Consider the following 18,795-nt stretch of genomic DNA (forward strand, 5'->3'; position numbering starts at 1 on the left):
ACAGAGTCTCGGCACCATTCGTCACGGATGTAGACGCATATTCCACCTCCACGAGATTTCCCCCCTTGTACAATGGCCCAGATGTACGGCAGAGTCCGGAATGTTGACAGACAACCAAGTCTCAGTGAACACGAGCACACAGCAGTCCCGCACTGTCCGGTTTGTAGATCTCCTGAATGTGAGAGTTAAGAGGGCGGCAGACGTGAGATCAGACCACCACTTACTGGCTGCAAAACTCCAACTCAAGCTAAAGCGCCGCATTACCCCTGCTGGGAACAGAACAAAGTACAAGATCCAGCTCTTCCAGGACATTGGAACAACTGAGCTGTATAAAACCACCCTCCAGAACAGGTTTCAAGCCCTGCAAGAACAACCAGTGAAGGAGTACTGGAACAGCCTGAAAAGTGTATGGAAGGAGACGTGTCTGGAAGTTTTAAGGAAAAGGACAACAAACCATAAACCTTGGCTGTCAACAGAAACCTGGAAAAGAATTGAAGAAAGGAGGGCCAAAAAGGACACACTAAATAAATGCAAGACACGAGCGAGAAAGACCACAGCCCACAAGGACTACGAGGAAGCAAACAAGGAAGTAAGGAAAAGTGCCAAACGGGACAAGAAAAACTACATTGAGGCACTGGCTAAAGAAGCACAGGAAGCAGCAGCACAAAACAATCTCAAGGAACTCTACGTGACCACCAGGAAATTAGCTGGGAAGTTCAGACAGAACAACACACAAATCCGGAATAAAGAGAAACGACTCCTCACCACCAAGGAGGAACAACACCAAAGGTGGACAGAGCATTTCAGCGAGCTGTTGAATAAACCACCGCCTGACCAAGTAATAGAGATCCCACCAGCAGCGCACCAACTTAAAATCAATTGCGCCCCCCCCAACAAGATCTGAGGTAAAGAGGGCTATCATGATGCGCCGACGTGGCAAAGCCGCAGGGCCAGATGAAATCCCAGCAGAGGCCCTACAGGCGGATGTTGAAACTACAACCACTATGCTCCACACACTCATTAGGAAAATATAGGAGGAGGAAGAAAACATACCAGCAGACTGGAAAGATGGGCTTATTGCTGTCATCCCCAAAAAGGAGACCTTAGAGACTGCAACAACTACGGAGGCATCATGATGCTATCAACACCGAGCAAAGTGCTAAGCCACATCATCTTAGGAAGACTACGGAAAGGGGTTGACGAGGAGCTCAGAGAAAATCAAGCTGGTTTCAGAAATGGAAGATCATGTATTGACCAAATTGCTACTCTTAAGATCATTATAGAACAATCGAAAGAATGGAACACCCCGGCTTACGTAAATTACGTAAAAACCTATTATGGAGCTTAATGGCACATTACGGAATACCCCATAAGTTCATCAACATCATCAAAAGCTTATACCAGGACATGCAGTGCCAAGTGCTGCACCAGGGACCAACACAGAAAACATTCACCGGGCTGACTGGAGTGAAACAGGGATGTCTACTTTCCCCGTTTCTATTCCTCCTATGCATTGACTAGATCATGAAACAAACTACCCACAATAAAAAGACAGGCATCCAATGGACTTTGACAGAACAACTGGAAGACCTGGACTTTGCTGACGATATTGCTCTACTCTCACACAGCCACCAACAGATACAGGAGAAAACTCAACTACTCGAAAAAACAGCAGCAGGACTGGGACTAAAAGTAAATGGAGCAAAAACCAAAGTAATGCGAGTAAACAACTAAAACACAAACCCCATCAACCTCAGGGGCTGTCACTGGAAGAGGTAGACAAATTCACATACCTAGGAAGTGTAATTGCAGTGGACGGTGGGACGGAGGAAGATGTGAAATCAAGAATAGGGAAAGCAAGAACAGCTTTCAACATATTAGATAAGTGTTGCATTCACAACATTTATCTGAAAAGAATCTCACAGAGGCAGGATATGTCTTTGATGGTAAGCGATCATCTGCAGATGGGCGCGACTCAGACACAGCAAGTGTGGCTGAGACCCGCGCCCTTCCTTCAGTTTGGTCGTGCCTTTTATTGAGGAACAACAATGGGGCAAGTGTACATGAATGCATAGCTTCTTTAGACAGGAAAGACATTCCACAATTACATCTCATGACCACAGCACAGCAGCTTTACTATTATGGACAGAAGCAGTATGGTCATCTCATAACTTTAGCTTAACAAAGACGTAGTCTTAGTGCCCATGGGATGGATACTTCCGTGGTGTTCTCATGACTTCTACTTACGTAAATAAGACGTTTGTCTCCTTCAGCCATCCCATGACAACCTCATGATCTGTTCATGGATAGCTAACTATGGGGCTTATTGTATAGCACGAGTCGTGACTCCAGACATGAGTTCCTTAGCCAGCCATATGCTCCCAAGTCATTATCACGAGGCCAAACTGTCACATACTGTGGAAAATCTTGCACACATAAGTAGATACATACTAGAATCCAATGATAAAAAGTATATTTTTCCCAACAATAAGATTTGGAAAACCATTTCACTCAATACGAAAATCAAAATCTTCAACTCCAACGTCAAAACAGTGCTGCCATATGGATCAGAAACATGGAGGACCACAAAACACATCACCGCTAAACTGCAAACCTTCACAAACCATTGCCTAAGACGCATCCTCAGGATCTTCTGGCCCAACCGCATCAGCAACACCAGCTTATGGGACCGCACCAAACAAGAAACAATAGAGATACAGGTTTTGAGGAGGAAGTGGAGCTGGATAGGACATACCCTGAGGAAAAACAACATGGCTATAACCAGACAGGCGTTAACATGGAACCCACAAGGCAAAAGAAACAGAGGGAGACCCAAAAACAACTGGAGAAGGAGCACAGTGCTGGACGTCAAGAAGATGGGACTGTCGTGGAAACAGCTGGAGAAAATGGCACAAGACAGACGAGGGTGGAAACTCTTCATCGATGGCCTGTGTTCCGAAAGGAATGAAAAGGCCTAACTAACTAAGCTTCCGTCGGCGAAGCAAACGGCGTCCATTATGCTGCGGGAGACCTTTCGTCACCACGGCCTCCCACGGGACATCGTGTCGGACCGAGGCCCACAATTTGCCTCCGCCTTCTGGACAGAAATCTGTCGGCTCCTCGGCGCAATGGCCAGCCCCTCCTCGGGGTTTCACCCGCAGTCCAACGGGCAAGCGGAGCGCCTTAACCAGGAGCTGGGTAAGTCCCTCCGATGCATGGCCGCTGGAGATCAGCACGGGTGAGCCAAACAGCTCCTCTGGGTGGAGTATGCACATAATACCCTCCCCAGTTGAAGCCTAAAGGGGAGCAAATTTCCTCGTCTTTTTAGACACTAGCCATAGCACCAGCCCAGGAGCCGCGTACTAGTTGTCGACTCCCCTTTCACGTGCCTGCTCTGCTCACAACACAACAACGCCGGGCGCACTGCTTCCGGAAAGAGGAAGCAAGCAACAATGAACTGGATTTCAAAATAAAGTCGCGTCTAATGTCCGAGGTCAAACACGGCGATATAAATCGATGTTTACGTTTAGCATCGATGCCAATAAATCGTAGATCATTATATCGATTAATGGATGTGTATCGATGTATCGTTACACCCCTAGTGCATACAGCAGACAGTCAGAAGCACTGTCTGTCTGATGTACGTACTTTCCAAAATTTAAGTGGACCTCAGTGCACAGGGAGCTTAATTTGGTCCGATCGCGCTACCGCAGCACGCCAGGCGCTCACTGTCGCATTGCTTTCAGAGCGTCTTTGTGTTTTAGGATGGCTTTACTGCTCCCACTTGCTTTCTTTGGAGGTATATATGATTAGCGGTTAATACAGGGGTCTCCAAACGTTTTGCAAGGAGGGCCAGATTTAATAAAGTGAAGGGGCCCGGGGTCCGAAGGTTTTTTCAGAAATTTTTTAACTACAAAAATTTCATGCAAATACACACTGTTATAAAACAAATTTCATTGTCACAATTGTCTTTATTTTTCAAATGACAAAATAACCAAATATAAGCCATTCAGGCAGATGTGAACAACTCTAAAAACACAAATTCTGCCTTTCATTCATATCTGAAGAGTCAGATAACATTGACCAAACTGTTTGAAATACCTTACATTTACATGAGTTTAAAATTATTTTTGCCTCATGAACATTTTAAACAGGAGTTATAAGTAATGTGAATTTGTCTGTTATTATTAAAACTTAAAACAAGTGAGTTTTGCTCTTGTCATTTACAATATCTTTCAGAAAGTAATAGTTTGTGTCATGTCTACAGGTTTATAACATCAACAGTATTAACATGGCCACTACGTAATATTTAATATTAAGTAATATTTAATTTTTATTTAATTTTGACTCACTGCCCCGTGTAAAGAATCGCTGTTGTGATGCCACTTCAGCTTGGAGCTGCTTCACTTTATCAGCGCGGTTACTCCCTGTTAGCTTGTCGTATGTGTCAGCATGTTTAGTCTACTAGTGTCTCTTTAGGTTGAAATCCTTAAACAAGGCAACCGTCTCTTTAGAAATTAGACAAACAGAATTGCCTTGATTTTCAGCGAAGCGGTATTGTAATTGCCATTTCTCTTGAAAGCGACGGCCCTCAATGTCAACTGTCCTCGTTTTCTTTGCAGTCGCCATGGCAGAAATGAGCAGCGAGGGATGGTGCTGCCACTCTTTGGTAATAGGAGAAATTACAGGTTCAAGTTTCTTTTTTTTTTTCTATATTCAGTTTGACAGTGCAGGCGGTCCATAAATAATACATTATAAGACCGGAGCTGCGGGCCATATGAAATCTGATCGGGGGCCGGATTTGGCCCGCGGGCCGGACTTTGGACATGGCTAGGTTAATACAATCCTCAAAGTAACGAAAATACAATAACAACGGAGTCAGTTGGCGTCCGGGCCGTGCGGGCGGGTTTTTTCGGGTCCTCCCGGCTCATCTCGCGAGGTTCGACCTCCAAATTTTGTTCGACAACCGAAAATTCCGATTTGTTCGAGAACCGGGACGTTAGAAAACCTCAGTTTGACTGTAAAATAAATAGATGCGGCTCGCTGACAAGTTAAAAAATTAAAGTCCCAATGATCGTCACACACACATCTGGGTGTGGTGAAATCTGTCCTCTGCATTTAACTCTTCCCTCGTGTGATTTCGATCCATCCCCTGGAGGAGAGCAGTAGCAGTGCCGCGCTCGGGAATCATTTGGTGATCTAGCTATCTGAGCTCATTTTAGATCAAATAATAATTAACTTAGAATTTCATGGCTGCAACACGTGCAGTAGAAGTTGGGAAAGGGCATGTTTACCACTTCGTTACATCACCTTTCCGGTTTCGACCGATGATCCCGGTCCCAGGAAGAAAAAATATATAAAAAATATCCGAAGAGGTACCGAGGTGCGGTAGAAGCCGGACGGACAAAAATACAGAAAGAAAAAGGAGAAAAAAAGGAAATAAAGATGAAAAGAGAGAACACTGCTGGGAGGCAGCCACTCACGGCGCCATACCAAGAAAGGTAACACCCATTAAATTATTAATTATTATTATTAATTATTTTTTGCCACCTTTCCCAACTTCTGCTGGACGTGTTGCAGCCATGAAATTCTAAGTTAATTATTATTTGGCAAAAAACAATTAAGTTTATCAGTTTTAACATTAAATATGTTGTCTTTGTAGTGTATTCAATTGAATATGGGTTGAGAAGGATTTTCAAATCGTTGTATTTTGTTTTTATTTACATTTTACACAAGTTCCCACCTGGCGGCTCGGTGTTGCGCTGGGTAGCACGTCTGCCTCGCAGTTAGGAGGGTGCGGGTTCGATTCCATCTCCGGCCCTCCCTGTGTGGAGTTTGCATGTTCTCCCCGGGCCCGTGTGGGTTTTCTCCGGGCACTCCGGGTTCCTCCCACATCCCAAAAACATGCTTGATAGGCCGATTGAAGACTCCAAATTGTCCCTGGGTGTGAGTGCAAATGGTTGTTTGTCTCTGTGTGCCCTGCGATTGGCTGGCAACCGGTTCAGGATGTCCCCCGCCTACTGCCCGATGACAGCTGAGATAGGCTCCAGCGTACCCACGACCCCCGTGGGGACTAAGTGGTTCAGAAAATGGATGGATGGACAAGTTCCCAACTTCAATATTTGAGAATATTTGCCATTTTTCACATGGCCTGAGTGTTGTTAGTCACCTAATGTTGAACAGAGGGCGTGATTTACGAAGGAAGTCAAATTCCTTGTTTAGCACGCTCAAACATGGCGAATAAAAAACTCTTGAATCTTCAACCAAATCCGGTTTGCAGTATTTATGCTTTATTGCAATATGAATTCGGTCAAGATATTTAATTTTTTTGTCAGAAATATATGTTGACAAATTCAAACATAGAATGGCTTCAAACATATTCACACACAAATTCAAATTTCTTGTGTTACTGCAACAGAAAGTATCTCAAAAAATCTAATGTAGATCAATAAATATGACAGTGACCATGACAATATAGCAGACCCAAATTATTTAAATATTTAGCGGGGCGAAGATCATGCACCATAAGTGAGTGGAATGGTGGAGGCACAATTACAATATCTGGCTAGTGTTACACAAGGGTCATATCATAGTATCAGATTGAACTTTAATAAGTGAGCAAACTCAGTTGAGTAATGAAAGCTAAGATACAGTTAATAGCGTGCTCAGATCAGACCGGGGTCCCATTGGCAAGGGTCACATGAGCACACTTTTTTCATCTTTCGTTTCAGTAAACATCTGTGTTATCAGATGAGGGAGCAGGCGACTTGACTGTGGTGAATGAATGACACCATCTTGCTGTTTTATTTTCTGTCCTTTGTCCTTCAGCGCCACCCTCTGCATAAGTGTTGGCCATGCATCCTTTTAGGTCCAATTCAAATCCTTGCCTTTAAGACCAGGAAACATAGAATATTCAATTTCTTCAACACATGGGGGCTCATCATCTTCAAAACAGCTGTATGAGAGACAAAAGAGATTTTTTTTACATTGTCTAGCATGTAAAGGATGTGTTCATACTGATTCATAAACACTTAAGTACCAATTTTTACAGCGAGTGATATAATAAAAAAAACACAATTTATCTTGTTGAAACATTAATTGGCTCTAATAATAATAATATATTAGGGGTGTAAATCGCGGGTTTTGTCACGATACGATATGTCGATACAAAGAACTACGATACGATATTTGCCGATATCTTAAAGCCTGCTGCGATTCATTAACGATATATCACAATATAGTGCTCCACGATCGATATTTTTTTTTTTAAATAAAAAATATAGAACCGCCTCTCAGTTGGGACGGTGCAGGTTCGATTCCATGTTTGCATGTTCTCCCCGTGTCTGTGTGGGTTTTCTCCGGTTTCCTCCCACATACCAAAAACATGCTTGGTAGGCTGATTGAACACCCCAAAATGCCCCTAGGTGTGAGTGCGAGTGCAGATGGTTTTTCGTCTCTGTGTGCCCTGCGATTGGTTGGCAACCGGTTCAGGGTGACCCCCGCCTACTGCCCAATGACTGCTGGGATTGGCTACTGCAAGCCCGCGACCCCCGTGGGGACAAGCAGTATAGAAAATGGATGGATGGATAGCTGTGATAGTCAAGCCTAGCCCACCAGCACAAAGTGTATTACATTTTGTTCACTAAATCAAGATATTTACCTCAGAACACATCATATTTTTAAATTAAGGGCATATCTTACTTGTGTGACTTATGATCAAGGACGTTATGTCCCGGATTCATGTGGTTGATAAGACTTCTGCCGTAAAGGGCCCTTGTATCTACAGTCAGGGAGAGCAGACTGTGGCAAAATTTCATTCCCATTTCTTCGAGCTCCCTGGTTCTTGTCTGAAGACCCTATACACAAACAAACACAAAGGCAGTGACGAAAAATGTATTTGGTTGCTAATGCACACAAGAAACCACACAAACCAGGGTGAAAACATTTTACTATTATCAACATTACAGTAGTAGACAGTTGAAGTCAGGTAGGATAATTCAAAGGTGCAAACATTCTAATGCAATTATAAGAAACCAATGTGAAGTAAGTGGAAATGACCAAAACACGGGTAAGTCTACAAATGTCCTCCTTTTAACTGAACCGCCAGGTAAATGAACTTGTTTTCTCTTTTGTGGAAACACCTGTGGCTGAAGCCACTCAGTGCAGGGTTTTTACTTTCTGCACCTGGATTTCCCATCTCTGTCTGGCACTGGTTGCCTTGAATACGTCTGACTATCAAGGAATTCCAGAGAGAAATGTGGTGCTCAATGGCAATAACAAGTCGTGGGTCTTGCAATGGGATAACTCAAAGGAAGGAACTGCTGTGTGGAAAAAGTGGCTTCAAACCATAGACAACTTGAGCAGTTCTCTCATGATTATAGCTCAGACATTTATCTAAACACAAATAATTAGTGACAACCCCTTATTTGGAAAGCGAAAAACCCATGTCGTACGGCGTCAGCACTACGTTGTTTTCAATAAAAACATGAAGAACTCACGTTTGCGTCAGTCAATTTTAATTTTTATAAAGGATTATTCTCATTTGATGCCATCCGCGTTCTGCCATTGAAGCGGGGTGCATTCAAAGACCAGTCGTACAGACGGAAACATTTTGTGATCAAATCTTTCATAACGAGAATGATTTGAGTGAATTGATTTGAATGAATAAGCCTTGGGGGACCCCTTGTGTAACTGGGGAGAGGATGGATGTGTGACCGGAGAGAGAGATGAACTGGTTTCTGTTGGTGAGGTAGGAGGTGAGCCAGTCGAGTGCAGTGCCCTCAACACCTAGTTGGCGCAACCTTTGGAGGAGGATGGAATGGTTCACAGTGTCAAAGGCTGCGCTAAGGTCAAGTAGTAGTAGGATGTTGAGGGCACCAGAGTCTGCAGAAATTAGGAGATCGTTGGTGACTTTAACTAGAGCTGTTTCAGTGCTGTGAAGTGGGCGGAATCCGGACTGGAAGGGTTCATAGAGGTTGTTGGACTGGAGATGGGTGTGGAGTTGGGCGGAGACAATGCGTTCAAGGGTTTTGGAAAGGAATGAAAGGTTGGAGATGGGACGGTAGTTGGAGAGGTTGAGTGGGTCCAAGGTGGGCTTTTTGAGGATGGGGGTGATGGCTGCAAGTTTATAGACAGTGGGAAAGTGGCCTAGGGATAAAGACTGATTAAAAAGAGTGGTGAGGTAGGGGAGGAGGACAGGGAGGCAGGCCTTAGTTAAGGTCGTTGGAAGAGTGTCAAGAGAGCAGGTGGTTGTCTTGGATGAGGTAATGATGTCTAGGATAGTGGAGGAGTCAACAAGGGAGAAGGCAGTGAGAGAGGGAAAGGGCGGGCGGTCAGGAAGGGGGGGCAGGAGGGCAGGGGAGGAGGAGTTATTAATGGTGTCGGTAGTGTAGGGGTCTCAAACTCCAGTCCTCGGGGGCCGCATTCCTACATGTTTCCCAAGTTTCCCTCGTTAAACACACCTGATTCAAATCATCAGTTCATCCTCACGTTCTGCAGGAGCCTGATAATTGAATCAGGTGTGTTTAACGAGGGAAACTTGGAAAACATGTAGGAATGCGGCCCCCGAGGATTGGAGTTTGAGACCCCTGCACGGTGTTTAGAACTTGACACAACTGAATGTGTTCCATTTTAAAATATGTCTGTAACATATGTAACTATGGGTGGAAAGAGCTTTCCGGATGCACTGTTGAAATTTATCTACACACTGTATTATTACTTCAAATCATCCTCTAATTCAGATTGTTCATTGGTTTCTCATCCCGCTCAAATCATTCCGCCTTCTCTCTCTGTCCTTTGTCTTTTCAGTCCACGTTCTGAGATGTCTTCCTTGAATAACATTTTTCCAATAAATAGACAAAAATTATTATTTATGGTCATGCTGAGTCGATAAGTACATTTCACTCCAGTCAAGGGTTCAGTTCAGAGGGTGGTACACTATAGATAAATTCATAATTACTAATGTTGTACTAAAAATGCTTTGCAAACCTTGTATATTCCCTGGTCAAAACCATTGAAAGTGCTTTCCATGGTATAACTTCTCAGCACGCCCAATTCTTTCCAGACAACGATTCGGGCAGTGGCAGAACGAGATTTTTCCACCTGAGAATATCAGATTAGTAATATACAGAAAGTGGAGAGAAAGGGGAACTATTGGGACAGATAACTATCAAGTTGCCTATTTTGTCACTTTAAAGAAATCGCCCCATGATCTTATACTGTATGCACTTATACATGTAAATGTTGACACAAAACTACCTACCTACCTACTTAAGTACAGTGGAAGAAAAGCGCCATTTTTTGTGATTTAAAAGAAAAATAAGATGAATCATTTAAAAACTGTATCCACTTTATATGTGGTTGCACTATGCATTTGTGGTTGTCATGGGAAAAGACTAAAATACTTCAGAAATGTATTATCTGTAGCTGTAGCTGTAAATTCTGATTGATGGTGTTGTACAAGGTTTTTTTTAATGTTTACTATTAATTGATCAGACTGCCAAATGATGCAACATGGACTTATCAAATAAAGTTATGATTATTACCAAATAGTTGCAGCTGTTAAAAGAAAAGGCTGGTGCAATACGATCCAAGGCCTTTGCAATAGTCTAGAAAAAGTGAAAAGAACAAAATAGTTTGAACTCTCAATACAACAGTGGCGTTTCAAGCAATGTGTGAAGAGAAAAAAAGATAAGGTTTATGTAAAAATTAAATCACTATAATGGGCTTTGCAACACATGCACAACATGTCTTACTCTATATCCAGGGTTTTCTTTCAGTGCTGCTGTGTCAAATGTAGAACCTGATTGCCATAAAGTTTCCTTTACACTGCAGCCATACAAAAAAACGTTCTTTTTTCGAGAGTGGCCATGATAGTCACAGAAGACCTGAAAGAAGTAAAATAGACATCTTGAAATCTTGTACCACAACAATAATTAATAACATTAAGATTGAAACACAGCTATTCCTTGGGGGGGCCATTGGGGCTATGGATACCTCAGGGGGGCCGCAAAATAAAGCAATGTTTTTGCATATCCAAACAATTCATAAAAACTGCTGATTAAGATTCATTATATGTCCCCTTTCCTCCCACATCCCCAAAACATGCTTGGTCGGCCGATTGATCACTCCAAAATGTCCCTAAGTGTGAGTGCGAGTGCTATTGGTTGTTCGTCTCTGTGTGCCCTGCGATTGGCTGGCAACCACTTCAGGGTGTCTCCTGCCTACTGCCCAATGACTGCTGGGATAGGCTCCAGCATGCCTGTGACCCCCGTGAGGACAAGCAGTATAGAAGATGGATGGATGGATGGATGGATGGATGGATGGATGGATGGATGGATGGATGGATGTGTTCCCTGCTGGGGATCGGTGGAAATGTTGAAAGGAATTCCTGGAAAAAGTTGGGAGACACCCTAAAGTCAATTATTTGGCCTGGCGCCTGGTCCAAGAATATTTCAGTCGGGTCCAGTGCCCCTGTGGCACTCACTTGAGCTCCGCCAGTAGATCTAGGACCACAATGAAAGCGACCCAACTCGGATTTGAAAAAAATCGCGAGCTATTGAGACCTCCATAAGAAAAGAAAAAAACAGACACAGGTAGATGCAGACAAAAAATGCCAATTTGGGTTGTATTTGTTTGCGATATGAACCTAGCCAAATACTTATGAACTACAAGTTCTGTTACACCCTCTTCAAACAAGTGTTGCGGGACAAATAGCATCGCAAGCATACCTCATAAGTTCCAAACACACACACACAACATGCATGCGCACGCACACAGCCACTCGCCCGCAAACACGCATGCGTGCCCACACACACGCGCGCACGCACACACACGTGCACACACACACACACACATGCGCGCACGCTAACCCACAAACGCACACACACACACGCATGCACGCACGCACACACAGACACAGACAACTAGAATGTGACACCATTGTTTAACTATGCGAGCTCCCTACAAAATAAGCACACAATGTGCTAAATATATTGTCATGCCATATTTGTTCTTATGTCAACATCTGAGGTCAAAATATGATTGTGTTTTTGACACACACACAGCAGGGGAATGAGACACCATTGTTCAACACTACAAGCATTTGTTTCCATTTGGGTATTTTTTACGTCGAGCTAACACTTCCTGATGGAGCTGCACTGTATCAACCGGACAGGACTGACGATTGAGGACACGGGGCCAGCTGTACGTTCTTCTGCATGTGACGATGAATCGTGGGAGATGGCAGCTTCCGGGAATAGTAGAAACGAGTATACTGACATCACAGACATGCTCGGGAAAGGCAATATTTTCCGAATTGTCGGAATAAGTGCTTTCATGTGCCGATTGGATTGTAAATCGACATAAACCATGCCTCTCCTTCGGAATAAAATATTGTTTCGAATTGGCTTGATTCAATCAGAATATTCTGAATGGGGTGTGTGCATGAAGCATTTTCATTCCGAAAAAATGTTGTTTCCACAAAAATGTTCATTTATCAAAACTGGTGTCTTCATGTACAAAGATGTCAAACAATGGCACACTGGTTAGCACGTGTTTTTTTGTTTTAAATTTAAAAAAAAATCACATTTTTATTTTTTTTCCGGTATTTCACCCACCCCTATTTTTTATGTATAATTAATAGGGGTGTAAATCGCGGGTTTTGTCACGATACGATATCATATCGATACAAAGAACTACGATACGATATTTGCCGATATCTTAAAGCCTGCTGCGATTCATTCACGATATATCGTGATATAGTGCTCTACGATCGATATTTTTTTTTTTAATAAAAAATTTAGAAGAATAACCTGATTTATAACAATTCATACGCAAAATCAACAAGGTACTGCAAACTCTTTATTTAGGAAATTACAAGAGTATTGTAGTATACAAAGTGCTTATTTTAACACTGAACTTTGATGTCGTGTTTTTTCTTTAAATGTGCGGCGAGATTTGTGCTCCCTGAATATTTGATCACCGCATGGCAGGATTTACAAACTGCACATGTCTTGTCCGTTGAGCCATCTTTTCTTTGGAATCCAAAGTGCTTCCAAACGAATGACTTGAAGCCTAAAGGGGAGCAAATTTCCTCGTCTTTTTGGACACTAGCCATAGCACCAGCCCAGGAGCCGCGTACTAGTTGTCGACTCCCCTTTCACGTGCCTGCTCTGCTCACAACACAACAACGCTGCGGCGCGCACTGCTCCCGGAAAGAGGAAGCAAGCAACAATGAACTGGATTTCAAAATAAAGTTGCGTCTAATGTCCGAGGTCAAACACTGAGATATAAATCGATGTTTACATTTAGCATCGATGCCGATAAATCGTAGAGCATTATATTGATTAATCGATGTGTATCGATGTATCGTTACACCCCTAATAATTAATGTTCATTAGTAAGATCAATGATTACCATTACAAACAGTACTGAACTTGGCATAAGGTGTCACACTAGCAAGAAAACATTCATCTTACCAAGGGAGTCCGTCTAATACTACTGAGGTAGGAGAGGAAGCCTTTGGTATGGTAGATTGTTGGACAGAGAACAGGGTCTGGTTTACACCACTGACGATTCAAGTCATCTCTGTTCAGGTCACAGCGATTCCTGTGGCAAAACAAAATTTACAAATGAAGGGTACCGTATTTTCCGCCCTAAAAGGCGCACCTAAAAACCTAAATTTTTATCAAAAGTCAACAGTGCGCCTTATAGTCCGGTGCGCCTTATATATGGATCAAGTGATGAATTTGTTGATCCATACTGGTTGTACACAGTGCTCTGCCAAAATGTTTTAGTACGTTTTAGTACGACTAGTAAATTACAAGGTCGCATCGCTTCCCAGCATTACGGTAACTGTAGTCAGGGGGCGTCACCGAATAGCTGTTGTACCCGCGAGGCTATTTCATTTCAAAATAGGCTGCTCCGTTAATGTTTCGAGTAAATCTACGGATCGATATGGAAGGGAAACATAGGTAAGTAGTACCAATGCGTTAGATCGAACTTTAGTCAGTTCTGATCATTTTATAAGAGCTCGTTTGAGAGACGCGATTGTTTACACTTTGCTGAGGCTCATGGGAGATTGCGAGCTGAGGCTCATGGGTTTTTGCGGATGGCTAATGCTATAACGATAGCTGCTATACGCGCGAGGCTATTTCATGTCAAAATAGGCTGCTCTGTTTATGTTTCGAGTAAATCTACGGATCGATATGGAAGGGAAACATAGGTAAGTAGTACCAATGCGTTAGATTGAACTTTGGTCAGTTCTTATCCTTTTATAGGAGCTCGTTTGAGAGACGCGATTGTTTACACTTTGCTGAGGCTCATAGGAGATTGCAAGCTGAGGGTCATGGGTTTTTGCGGATGGCTAATGCTATAACGATAGCTGCTATACGCGCGAGGCTATTTCATGTCAAAATAGGCTGCTCTGTTCATGTTTCGAGTAAATCTACGGACCGATATGGAAGGGAAACATAGGTAAGTAGTACCAATGCGTTAGATTGAACTTTAGTCAGTTTCAATCATTTTATAGGAGATCGTTTGAGAAACGCGATTGTTTACAGAGGGCTCGTTGGTTATTGGCTAGTGGGTGCATACCGCAACCCTAGTCAACCTCAGTTTGTTGCAGTAAAGCTTCTATTTTATGCGCCTTATAGGCCGGTGCGCCTTATATATGGACAAAGTTTTAAAATGGGCCGTTCATTGAAGGTGCGCCTTATACCCCGGTGCGCCTAATAGGGCGGAAAATACGGTAATTGAATTTTTGGTCCTCTGACTGATTGATGCTGGTGTCTGCCATGTTGAGGATTTTTTTCGAAAAGGCCATTTGAATCCAAGGTGAGTTTATATTCTTGTACAAGAAAATGGATCTCAAAGAACAGAATATTCTTTGATGGTACGTCATCATGGGTGAATGTGAGAGTTTTTTCTGTGTGTGTGTGTGGTTGTAAAACAATTAGTAGGTAATATTTGTATTAATCTTGAAATAGTAATACAATAGATTACTATTTACAGTGATCCCTCGCCTCTTCACGCTTCTTTGATGGTACGTCATCATGAGTGAATGTGAGAGCTTTTTCTGTGTGTGTGTGTGTGTGTGTGTGTGTGTGTGTGTGTGTGTGTGTGTGTGTGTGTGTGTGTGTGTGTGTGTGTGTGTGTGTGTGTGCAGGGGGGAGGTTGTACAACAATGAGCAGACAAGTCATGAGATTTCTCTCTACTCACATTCCATTAATCACTCCATCTGGGTTTAGCATGGGGATGATCTTAAAGACAAATGTCTCTCTCAATGCCTGGGCTATTGGATCATGACTGCATAGAAATTCTAGGGTGCCTTTCATTACCCAGCTGGCATTGGATTCACCGGGATGGACACGACTTGACAGCACAATGCAGGGGCGGTTACCTAAAGAGACACATTGACAGTGTGTGGATTTTTTTTTCATTTACTGTACAAAATATTTTATAGTACATTGTTTTGAAAATAATACTTGTTTCTCGTATTAAGTAATATAGTAATAATTATCAGGGCTGTGGACTCGGTCGGATTTTTGCACCGAGTCCGAGTCCGGCCTCTTGGCCATGAGTCCGAGTCCGAGTCCGGCTCTACATTTTTTCTGTTAATTCATGTGACTGCTTAGTCTTTATTCATGGCTAATTTAGATCACAATCTAAATAATTACAACAGTTTTGTGATGGCTTTGTCTTTATTAAACATATAAACGAATACAATAAACAGATACTTTCAAGTTTTAATCATTAATTACACCAATATAGCTCAGACATTTATCTAAACACAAATAATTAGTGACGACTTCTTATTTGGAAGGCGAAAAACCCATGTCGTACGGCGTCACCACTATGTTGTTTTCAATAAAAACATGAAGAACTCACGTTTGAGTCAGTCAGTTTTAATTTTTGTAAAGGATTATTCTCATTTGATGTCATCCGCGTTCTGCCATTGAAGCGGGGTGCATTCAAAGACCAGTCGTACAGACGGAACACTCATTCACTTCACCAAAACGCAACACTATAATTACGTGAGCTCCTTGCATAAACCTCGATGCAAAGAAACTCCTCTTTTTGGGTACAGGCTACAAGGAGTATATATTACAAAGGAGACTTTACACTTAATTGTGATCATCATTCATTCATCCATCCATTTTATTTTATTACTCAGGTATTTTCAAAGCAAATTAATATTGTTGCATTTATTAATTTGCTTTAACATGACAGTGGAATATAATTAAAAGCTGACACGATAGCAATGTCAAACGTGTTCATTTAAGAAAAAGCCACACACGTTTTGTGATCAAATCTTTCATAACGAGAATGATTTGAGTGAATTGATTTTACAATTTTTATCCCCCCTCCCCACCATCTGTCACTTTGCTTGGGACAAAAGGAGCCTTCAGACCTGAAATTTCGTCTCAATTATTCATTCAAATCAATTCACTCAAATCATTCTCGTTATGAAAGATTTGATCACAAAATGTTTCCGTCTGTACGACTGGTTTTTGAATGCACCCCGCTTCAATGGCAGAACGTGGATGAATTTAAAGACATCAAATGAGAATAATCCTTTATAAAAATTAAAATTCACTGACGCAAACGTGAGTTCTTCATGGTTTTATTGAAAACAACATAGTGCTGACGCCGTACGACGCCGTACGACATCGGTTTTTCGCTATAATTCGGTATAATTCGACGTATAACACTCACCCAAAGTTAAGGTTTCATGGGAATATTATTGTCATAATTGTTTGGACCATATATGATAATTGTTTAATGGTAGCTATTGATAGATCTTGAAGATGTCAAGTTATAGGTGCGTATCGCACGTTCATTGTAAGAGGGAAAGAGATGTAGTGTATTTTGGGCTAACTCAATTTCCGTAGTAGAAAAACCCCGGAAGTGGGATGGGCGCATCCTGTGTTGTTGTGGTACGCCCTGTGAACGCACTGTGAGTAAGGAATAAAGCAGTTATCATTCACGTCGTTGTCCGACCTATTCTTGCTATCTAAGAACCTGGAAAATAGTAAGGATATAACATATATCACGGGTCATTACGACGAGTTTGGTGGAGTTTTTACTGCTTCTTCCAACTCCTACCGCGCTGACTGTAACCTGACACTCTCTGGCTGCGTCTTGCCTCTTTTTTTTATTGTCGGACTCGGTGGACTCGGTCAAAATCAGCACTGAGTCCGAGTCCGGCAAAAATGACCGAGTCCGAGTCCCCGAGTCCGAACCGAGTCCACAGCCTTGATAATTATAACCACTGATTCTGAGAACTGCTTCACATCACATGTTGCATGGGGTCAACTAATTTCTAACACCTGTAAACTGTCATTACAGCCCAGGACAATTAGGTATAAACTTCATTCCTTTGTTTTGCCTCAAAAATACATTTTTATAATCACCCAACCTTAACCATCATTCCAGCCCAGGACAATTCGGTATAAGCTTTATTCCTTTGTTTTGCCTCAAAATCACATTTTTATAATCACACAACCATAACACGATTAGGGTCAGGCAATTTGGTTTCCCTCCCCACATCGTTTGTTATATTGGTCGGACATAGCTGCTTATCCATTAACGTTTTTGTTTTGGGATGTTGTTCCACTAAAACATCAATTTCCTTCAGCATAAGGAAAAATTTGCTCTTATTATTCTGAGGTACAAACTGATCATGGATCTCTAGTACGCAATAGGTGTCGGCCTGGACGAGTGCTTCCCAACCTTTATTTAGACTGGGCGCTCATTTTACACAAGTAAAAACTCCCAGACACTGACATAAAAATACTGAAAATATCCCATATAGAGCTCCAGAATATTCCCCTGTGCATTTGTTTATAGCAGTATAGAAGTGCCAGCACGCCAAGGGCGTACACCGAAGAGAAGAACACTTTCAAAGAACACTTTGATGAGAAAACAACATAATGAAATACATGTGCAAGCTATTACTGCTCTATCAAGCCCCAGGAGTACTATCATGACAGTAGATAGGCGAAGGACCCTGACGGCTCAGCAGAACTGAGAGCCACTCACTAAATGGCTGAATGGTTGTGATCATACAAAGGCGGGGAAGGACAGAAATATAAGATTTATACATCTTATAAGACTTGTAACGGCCTAATCTTTGAGACGAGTATAATGCCACTGGTAGGATCAATCAAGTAGTCTCGGAGTTGAGGGGGGTCTAGGTGGAGGGCAGGGAGTACCGCGGGTAGGCGGCAGTAGAGTTGGTAAAGTTTTTCATTACTTTTTTCTTAACATACATTCATCCATTTTCTACCACTTATCCGGAATCAGGTCGCGAGTGCAGCAGCTTAAGCAGCGAAGCCCAGACTTCGCTGTTCCCAGCCACTTCATTCAGCACATCCCGAGGGATCCCGAGGCCAGCTGAGAAACAGTCTCTTCAGCATGTTGTAGGTCATTTCCGGGGTCTCCTACCTGGTACATGCCAGGGAGGCATCCAGGGGGAATCCTAATCAGATGCCCAAGCTACCTCATCTGGCTCCTCTCGACGCCGAGGCCCTTGCGGACGACCGAGCTTTTCGCCCTCTCTCTAAACGAAAAGCTGGGCACCCAGCGAAATAAAGCCTTTTCGGCCGCTTGTATCCTTGTTGCTTCAGTCATGACCCACAGCTTGTGACCATACGTGAGGGTAGGAATGGCGCTCGACCAGTAAATCGAGAGCTTTGTTTTTTGACTCAGCTTCTTCTTCGCCACAAGAGACTGTTAGAGTCCGCTTCAGAGCTCTCACTCGAATAAGACCCCAAAATCTTTGGTGAATGTTC

At 42.7% G+C, this 18,795-nt stretch overlaps 1 protein-coding gene across 18 annotated transcripts in view; it reads right to left on the reverse strand.

Annotated features, from left to right (window-relative positions):
- Nucleotides 1–6,256: 6,256 nt before the first annotated feature.
- Nucleotides 6,257–18,795, reverse strand: part of LOC133156864 (cytosolic carboxypeptidase 4) — an 83,888-nt gene continuing 71,349 nt past the window's right edge. For 12 of the 18 annotated variants that reach the window (XM_061282916.1, XM_061282918.1, XM_061282921.1 and 9 more), the window contains 7 exons: nt 15,221–15,401; nt 13,479–13,608; nt 10,755–10,886; nt 10,545–10,607; nt 9,988–10,101; nt 7,702–7,856; nt 6,257–6,955 (listed from right to left, as the gene is read on the reverse strand). In XM_061282916.1, the coding sequence (XP_061138900.1) occupies nt 6,865–6,955; nt 7,702–7,856; nt 9,988–10,101; nt 10,545–10,607; nt 10,755–10,886; nt 13,479–13,608; nt 15,221–15,401 (866 nt within the window). In that variant the 3' untranslated portion in view covers nt 6,257–6,864. The other 6 variants (XM_061282920.1, XM_061282919.1, XM_061282924.1 and 3 more) reach the window with 6 other exon arrangements.

The sequence above is a fragment of the Syngnathus typhle genome, linkage group LG7 (genome assembly GCF_033458585.1).
Source record: "Syngnathus typhle isolate RoL2023-S1 ecotype Sweden linkage group LG7, RoL_Styp_1.0, whole genome shotgun sequence".
NCBI lineage: Eukaryota > Metazoa > Chordata > Actinopteri > Syngnathiformes > Syngnathidae > Syngnathus > Syngnathus typhle.